Source organism: Myotis lucifugus, unplaced genomic scaffold (assembly GCF_000147115.1).
Source record: "Myotis lucifugus unplaced genomic scaffold, Myoluc2.0 scaffold_4, whole genome shotgun sequence".
Taxonomy (NCBI): domain Eukaryota; kingdom Metazoa; phylum Chordata; class Mammalia; order Chiroptera; family Vespertilionidae; genus Myotis; species Myotis lucifugus.
This window is the reverse complement of record NW_005871052.1, coordinates 6,582,844-6,592,123: the sequence shown is the minus strand read 5'-3', so window position 1 is coordinate 6,592,123 and position 9,280 is coordinate 6,582,844. Positions and strand designations below refer to the sequence as shown.

The window sequence follows — 9,280 nt, the reverse complement described above, 5'->3', positions numbered from 1 at the left end:
GTACACCAGTTCGATTTCTGGATAGGGCACATGCCCAGGACCACTTTGGTGCCTACAAATATGGGCAACCAATCAATGTTTTTCTCTCACATCAATGTTTCTCTCTCTCTCCCTCTCCTTCTCCTTCAGAACCCCATATTAATCTAATCATACCTCTCTCTCAATCCTTAAGTTTTTTCAAAACTGAGCCAATGCCACATTCCATTTTTAAAAAATAAAAATATATTTTATTGATTTTTTACAGAGAGGAAGGGAGAGAGATAGAGAGTTAGAAACATCGATGAGAGAGAAACATCGATCAGCTGCCTCCTGCACATCTCCTACTGGGGATGTGCCCGCAACCCAGGTACATGCCCTTGACCGGAATCGAACCTGGGACCTTTCAGTCCGCAGGCCGACGCTCTATCCACTGAGCCAAACCGGTTTTGGCAAATTTTAAATTTTACAAATAAAATTAGTAAGAATGGGAAAATAACTTAAATCAAATACAAACAGAAAAAAGGGGAGCCTGACTATTTCAAATGAGAAACAACCACATTAAACAAAAAACTAATTTGAATATGAACACACTACTGTGATTATATACCATTACTCTAAAGAAAAAAAAAGTACAAGCAAATCTTGAACTCCACTAAGTAGGTTTATTTTTTAGTGATCTGATTGGAGCTATTCTGACAATATGTTGTGTGTAATATAATATGTAAAAACATTGAAGTTGCTGCGAACCAGGATTCTCACTGTGGAAGAAGGGAGCTACAAATATGAAATGAGGAAAAGTAAAGAAGAACTTTTGGGAGTTGTACTGGAATTGGAGGTACATATTAGTATAAATTTATCATTCATAAGATATATTCCTAGATCTATTCACTAAAAGGACTAGAAATTAATGACACTTTAATATCAATGACCACACCTAGTGCCAAATCTAGGTTGCTAAATGCCATCCCTAAAAGAAACTAAGGGTTCTTAGAGAAATGGCTGATTCCAGTGCTGAGGGAAGAAAAGTACAAGATGAGCCTTGAACATCTTGTGTCAGAAAATAAAAACGTGCTAAAAAAATTATAGAGACATCAAAAAAGACATACATATAAGCCAGCTGGAAGGGAATCCTACTGACCACATCTGGCATTATTGTTCATTAAAATAAATCCAAATGGATTATAATCTATTTGATTAATAAATTCATACTGATAATGAATAAATAGAGAAGATAAAATTTATCTTTACAGTAGAACATACACTATTAAATATAGAAAGAATAATAAAAAATAACCTTTTATGCAATTTTCAAACTAATAATCAATTTAGGCAAAAATCATCAATGGATACAAAAACTAGTGGGTGAAAGTTTGATAAAGAAAGGAAAATAAATAAAAACAAAAAAAGTTTCATGAAGAACAGGATATTTACATATTTTCTATGTATTCTTCATGTTATCTTTTAATTACAAGGGGAAAATAGTAATTTTATAGTGTAGGAACTTGAAGGCCACTCCTTCAACCAAATTATTAAAGTTGGCATTACCAATCTAATATTACTTGCTTCCTATTAAGATGCCCTAAGAAGACACATCTGTTATGTAGTATTCCTGCCAGAGATACATAAACTGAATCTAATTATGAGGAAACATCAAGACATACAATTTGAGGGAACTTTTACAAAATAACTGTCTTGTACTCTTCAAAACTATGACAGAGCACAGACCTGTGTGGCATCAGAAGTTCAGTTACCAATCCTTCCACTTAGAATTGTCTGATCTTGATCTTTTAGAAGTCACTGAAGGATTCTTTACCACACTTACTTCATATGTAAAACTGCAAGAATAAAACTTAGTGAGAAATAAATTAATGCCATGAAAGACAAAGAAAGGCTGAGGAACTGTTCAATTTAATCACTGTGGTGTACACCTGAAACTAATATAATAATTGATGTCAACTGTAATAGAAATAAATTATTTAAATAAATAAAAACCAAAAATAAAGAAAGCTTAAAAATAAAAAGTAAAAGGAGACTAAAGATACATGACAACTAAATTCAATACAAGGACCTGGATTGAATTTTGGATGGAAACATTGGAACAGCTGGTAAAATTGGAATACAAGCTATATTGTATCATTATGACAATTTCTGAATTTGGTAACTGTACTGTGTTATGTAAGAGAATATCTTATTCTTTCAAAATGAACCCTGATGTATTAATGGGTAAAGGCCATGCATGTGTGTTATTCTCAAATGGTTCAGAAAAAAAAGCAAACACACACACACACACACACACACACACATTTATACAGGGTATCCCCCAAAATGTAAACACACTTTGAATAATTATTATTTCAAACGGCTTAAATCAGAAAGGAAAGAAACATCAATTGAACTATCAGCTGTTAAAGTATGTATACATTTTTGGGACACCCTGTATATATATGTATTCATGTATAAAAATGCCTAGAGAGAACACATGTGGCAAAATATTAACAAGTTTTGTATCTTGGTAATGTGTATACAGGAATTCTCCCCCATCAATGTTTTATTATGAAAATTTCCAAACATAAAGAAAAAGTGACTCTAGCCGGTTTGCTAAGTGGTTTGAGCACTGGCCAGGGCACCCAGGGTTTTTGTGTTGGATTCCTGGTCCTGGTTGGGATGCATGCGGGAGGCAACCAACATACCAAGTATATCTCCCTCCCTTCCTCCCTCCCTCCCACTTTCTCTAAAAAAGCAATGGAAAAAAATATCCTCCCGTGAGAATTAACAAAAAAGTGGAAGAATTTTACTCTGAACACCCACCAAGTTTCTACAGTCAAGTTACATTTGCTTCATCGAATATTTATCCACGAATTGTGTATTGTTTTTACTATTCTTGCAACTTTTCTCTAAATTTGAAATTGTTTCAAAAGTAAAAATTAAATGACTTAGTATCTAGTAATAGGGGACAAAAAAAATCAAAGAAGTGAAGGAAGTTTGGAGGGAACTGAAAGGACTAGTGTGGAGCAAGATACAAGCTCAAGCCTCTGAAGCTGGTGCCTTTGATGACTCAGTCTAACATCAATGCTTTAGCACTCCTCTATAGGGCCATAAACCTGGCTTCAAGGTTGGGGGAGGGGTGTAACATAATTCATTTATAAAGCGTGAAACTACATTTCCCAAAAGGCCTTTATCTTTCCGCATTTTGAAGAAGTTACAATTCTATAGGTTTTCACAGGTCTCGCGAGATTTCAGTAAATCTCATTAAAGTGCCCTACGGAAAAGCCATTTTGTTTTTCAGGTTTCTTCGCAAGGGTAAGTTCCTGCAACCGGCATCTGCAATTGCTGCGGTGTTGTCCAGCTTCACGATGTTTCCGTTGGCCAAAAACGCGCTAAGTCGTCTCCCAGGTGAGCAAAAATTGTGATTAAATCATTTCCAAGGGCCTTTTATCCATTTGTCCTCGTGGTCGCTTCTGCCCTTTCCCTCCACCTGCTTCCCGACCTTCTAATTGTAAGTGCTTAGTCTCCGAACTAATTGGGAAGATATCCTTACCATTAGCTTAATCACCGATTGTTTCTGTTACTGGGGTTAAAGCCTAGCTCTGCTTTTTCATTATTCAATAGTAATTTATGATTTCAGGGAAGAACACGTTTGGTGGACACCTCTTGTTCCTTAAGTAATTTCGTTAATTTTAGCTTTGGGGGGCACATTTACCCCTCCTCCTTCCAAATAGAAGAGCCTCCTCTCCAATTCCTGTAACCAAAATGGAGGAAGCGGTAAATCTAGCTCTTCATCTGGTTTCATCGCAGCGAGACGACCTAAATGGTAGCCCCGCAGTTTTTGTTATTTATAGATCATTTCTTATGTAAAAGTTAGGAGGGTACAGGGAAAATTTGAAAGCTGCATCACGTATTTAGAATGCATTAGATTGGAGAGAGGGAAGTCATTTCCATGATTGATTTGCACTGAAGGTGACCTTGAGTAAAGTGAGTAGTTTTTTTGTTTTTACAATGAAACTGACCTTAAGCAATTATTTAGCTTTTTTAGCCATGTTTTTATTTTCCGTTTATAGAGCTGTTGGAGGTATAACTAGGCTGTCTTTTGAACACTCAGGCAGCTTTGACAATAACCAAAAAGTAGTTGCCCGACTTTTTTCGTAATCCCAAATGCCCACCTATTATCTCTTTCACATTGGGCAAAAAGCTGAACCTTATTAACCTTCTTTGTAAAATAGGGGGTTAGTAAACAAAACCTACCTCATAAATTTCTTGAGGATTATATGAGATTATTAGTAGGTGGTAATGAAACCATTTCTTGTCAGAGGAGAACTCTAAAGAAATCCTCTTTGGTGATCTGAATGTTGAGGTGTTGCAGAATTGTTTGATAATTTAATTTCTCAATGTGGAATTCACAAACTCACTTTTTACTCTAGAGCAGAATATATTATGAAATGTTTGTAAGTTTGCTCATACAAGTCGAATTAAAGGTGAAAAATACGTTAAGTCAGTTAAGAGAAGAAACCATTAAATTGGCAAGTAACTATCCAGAAATAACATATTGTATCATACAGAAGTAATTACATTCTAAAGTGCTAGTGAATGGTTGAGATTCCCATTTCTTTAATATGCTTTCCATTAGTACATAAGTACCTTTTGAAGTTCTAAAACAATAAGGACCTACCACTTAGAATGGAGAGGAATTTAACAGCAGCTGGGAATATGCATTTTCCAGTCTTGGCTCTTTCCCAAGCCCTCCTAAGTGCCTCCAGAGGCAGTTTGAAAACTCATTCTACTAAAATAATAGTAAAAGCAAAGTTTTAATGTGGTAATTCTGCTCAAACAGTGGCCCTCCATAATTCTTTTAGTTTTACCCCCTATTGCTTGTCCATGCACTTCATTTGTCCTTCAACCAAATTTAACTAGTTTTCTAGTACACTGGGCTTTTCTGTCTGCCTTTTTTTCAGATTCCCCTTTCCTACATTTACATAACTAAATCCTACCTGCTATTCATAGTGCTTAACTAACATTCTACTTCCTTGTATTATAGTGATTTGTGTCTACATGCCTAATATGCTCCTTTAAACCTGAGGACCGAGTCTGTGTCTTACACATTTTCATATACCCCATTTCCTTTAGTATGGTAATGTATTCATTACTAATTATTTTAAAAATCAAGACTAGTTTTTGGAATTTTGGGGGGGCAATTTTAAGGTCATGAACATTTAGTGTACTTTAATTTGAAGTTCACTTTTAGTTTATTTACCCTTTTATGTTAAGTTGTTGAGCACTGTTGAATAAACTTGAGTGAAAATTTGTCATAAATATTCAAATTAATGAATATAAGCCAAGTTTCAGTTGTGGTACAAATACTAGTTTGTAAAAAATCTTATTGACATCACCTGTTCTTTGTATTTTCCCCCCAACGTTTTTTGTTTTTTTTTAAAATATATTTTATTGATTTTTTACAGAGAGGAAGGGAGAGAGATAGAGAGTTAGAAGCATCGATGAGAGAGAAACATCAATCAGCTGCCTCCTGCACATCTCCTACTGGGGATGTGCCCACAACCCAGGTACATGCCCTTGACCGGAATCGAACCTGGGACCTTTCAGTCCGCAGGCTGACACTCTATCCACTGAGCCAAACCTGTTCTTTGTATTTTCCCCCCAACGTTTTTTTAATTGAGCAATCAATTTAATTTTTTTACTATGCTTTTTATTACTGACACTATTACATTTTCCCTCCCTTGCCCACCTCTCCGCCCAGACCCTGCCTCCCTTCACTCCCCCTGTTTTATTATGAAAACTTTCAGACATACAGAAAAGTTGGAACAATTGTATGATAAACATCCACATACGCACAACATAGATTCTACAATTAACATTTTGCTATATTTGTTTTGTCATTTATCTATTCATCTGTCGATTCATCTTATTTCTGATGCCTTTCAAAGTAAGGTACTTTTAGCTATAATATGTTTTAACATTGTATTGAACTGCATAATACTATAGAGTTAACTTCCTTGGCTTTCCTGTTTGCCAGTATCAATTACATACATTCTCTTTTCCTGATAATTCATAGATATGCTTCTGTATATTTTTTTCTTTAAGTTCGAAGCATTCAGCAAACAATGGCAAGGCAGATCCACCAGAAAAGGACACCTGATTTCCATGACAAATATGGCAATGCTATTTTAGCTAGTGGAGCCACTTTTTGTGTTGCTACATGGACATATGTAAGTACTGTTGGTTGATAATTTCTGATTTCTATGTTTTTCATTTCCATTTAGCTCATGTATTCAAAATATTTTCACATAGTAGAATACATTTCTAGTTAGGAGGGACTTTAGAGATTTTCTAATGTAATCACACCCACCCAGTGCAGGAATTTCTTAGTATTTAGCATTCATTCATCATCTGTTCCTTTTTTATATGTTTGTTAATTCTCACCTGAAGATATTTTTCCATTGATTTTTTCCCCATTGATTTTTTAGAGAGAGTGGAAAGGAGGGGGAGAGAGAGAGAGAAACATTGATGTGAGAGAGACATATCAACCGATTGCCTCCCACACGAACCCCTATAAGGGCCAGGGATTGAGCCTGAAACCGAGATACGTGCCCTTGGCCAGAATCAAACCCGGGACCCTTCAGTCCACGGGCTGACACTCTATCCACTGAACCAAACAGGCCAAGGCCATCATCTGTTCTTAACATTTCCAGTAACAAGTTGCTTACTGGATCATAAGGCAGCCCTTTCTGTGTTGTATAGCTGTTTTATTTTTTTGAAATATATTTTTACTGATTTTAAAGAAAGGGGAAGGGAGAGGGATAGAGAGAAATATCAGTTACCTGCCTACCGCACACTCCCTACTGGGGATTGAGCTGGCAACCTGGGCATGTGCCCTAACCCGGAATGGAACCTATGATCTCTTCATAGATTGATGCTCAACCACTGAGTCACCCTAGCCGGGCATTGTATAGCTGTTTTAAAAGGATTGTATGTTGAGTTAAAATCTGCCTCCTGCATATTCTGCCAATCATTCCATTGCAACACAGAGATTCTGATCTTATTTCCATGTATTAAGCATTATATATTAGAAAAATTGCTATCATGTGTCCTGGATCTTCTCTTTCAGATTAAATACCCTTAGTTCTCTCAGTCATTTTTTTTATTATATAGTTTCCAGGGTTTTCACCATCTTGGGTCACCTTCCTTCACTGAATTAGTTTTTCTTCTAAAATTCTGCCTTCAGAATTGAGTACAATATTTATGATGGATGAGATATAAAATTACTTGCTTTCAATATTTTAATTTTTTATATCATACATTTAACCTACTTACTACTCACTGAACTTGCTGATTAAAAGTAGCAGTCTTGAAGTTATAATAAATATATAAGTTGGTCTTATTTAATTTTATTGTTTGTTTGTTTGCTTTTTATTTGTTAATCTTCACCTGAGAATATTTTTCCATTGATTGTTAGAAAGAGTGGAAAGGAGGGGGAGAGACACAGATAAAGGATGTGAGAGAGAGACATTGACTGGTTGCTTCCTGCATGCGCCCCAACCAGGGCCTGGGATTAAGCTGTAACCGGTACAAGCCCTTGACAGGAATTGAACCCGGGACCCTTCAGTCTTGGGCCGACGCTCTATCCACTGAGCCAAACTAGCTAGGGCTTATTTTTATTTTTTTAAAATAAGTTTTTACTGATTTTTTTAGAGAGAGAGATAGCAACATGGATGAGATTGGCTGCCTCCTGCACATCCCCTACTGGGGATGGAGCCCACAACTTGGGCAATGTGCTCTGACCTGGAATGGAACTGGTGGCCTCTTGATGTGTGGGATGACATTCAACCATCTCAGCCACACCAGCCTGGCTATATAAGTTGATTTGGCTCAGTGGATAGAGCGTCAGCCTGCGGACTGAAGGGTCCTGGGTTCGATCCTGGTCAAGGGCACAATCCCCAGTGTGGGGCATGCAGGAGGCAGCCGATCAATGATTCTCTCTAATCATTGATGTTTCTCTCTCTCTCCCTCTCCCTTCCTCTCTGAAATCAATAAAAATTGATTGGTAAAAATTATTTGCCTTAATAAACAACGATACTTCAATAGGCCTTTTTCATTCTTGTTTTGATCTTCCCGAAATTGGATATACTATTAAAATGTGTGTGTACTTAATTAGAAGAAGAAACAGATGTTGAACAAATGTGTTATTGGGGCACTTTGGAGGTGAAGTCCTCCTTTATGAAGGGATATTATAGAAGTGGTCCTACGCGGCTAGTGGTTACTGTATTGGCTGATGCAGATACAGAACATTTCCTTCATATCAGGAAGTTCTATTGAACAGCATTGCTGTAGAGTAGAGGTTCTCAACCTGTGGGTCGCGACCCCTTTGGTGGTCGAACAACCCTTTCACAGGGGTCGCCTAAGACCATCCTGCATATCAGATATTTACATTACGATTCATAACAGTAGCAACATTACACTTATGAAGTAGCAACAAAAATAATTTTATGGTTGGGTCACAACATGAAGAACTGTATTTAAAGGGCCAGAAGGTTGAGAACCACTGCTCTAGAGAATTAGTACAGCATTTAGAGGAGGGTACTACATGGAGGGCACTATATCCTAATGAGTTTCTATTTGTTTTTCACTTATAGAGTAGAATACCTTTGTCACTTTTAAGAAATAGTCTCTAAGGGAGAGTGGGCTCTGGTTTAAACATGTATAACTGACAGCATTTTTTAATTACAGACAGCAACACAAATTGGAATAGAATGGAACCTGTCCCCTGTTGGCAGAGTCACCCCAAAGGAATGGAGAGATTAGTAATCATCCCAGTTGGTGTGATAATGAATTATTTCAAAACCAACTCATAATTGATGGCAAGTGAAAGCACTGTGTGCCCATTAAAATATGGCATGATTGGAGAAATAAAGTACATTTGAAACCTTCATTGTAGGTTTGTTTCTTTTGTGAATGAAAGCAAGCTTGATCACTTTTCATTTATTTAACCTTTGTGTTAATAAAATAAAAATGCTATGCAACTTCGTAAATAACTTTTCTATATGAGGTAGTGTGAAAAGGAAAACTTGGCTATCACCTGGAAGTTGACTTTATAGTAAGCCGAAATTATAGTTCATGAATAAGTGATCACAATTATTTTAGGTCATCTTTGAGCTAAAAATTTGATGATGTTCACATCTTGGTTATGCCTACTACTTCCTACCACCTATTTATGTTTATATTTGGAATTTGCATTATTAATTCCTTTTCACTTCTGCCAAGAGAACTTCAGGTGCCACTGGACCAAAGGTAA

At 36.5% G+C, this 9,280-nt stretch overlaps 1 protein-coding gene across 1 annotated transcript; it reads left to right on the top strand.

The window, feature by feature from the left end:
• The first annotated feature begins 3,237 nt into the window (after window positions 1-3,237).
• On the top strand, window positions 3,238-8,917 carry LOC102419247 (cytochrome c oxidase subunit 7B, mitochondrial). Its single transcript, XM_006082829.3, has 3 exons — window positions 3,238-3,372; window positions 6,073-6,197; window positions 8,716-8,917. The coding sequence occupies exons 1-3, from the start codon at window positions 3,333-3,335 to the stop codon at window positions 8,788-8,790; spliced, it is 240 nt and encodes a 79-aa protein (XP_006082891.1). The 5' UTR covers window positions 3,238-3,332; the 3' UTR covers window positions 8,791-8,917.
• Window positions 8,918-9,280: the final 363 nt, after the last annotated feature.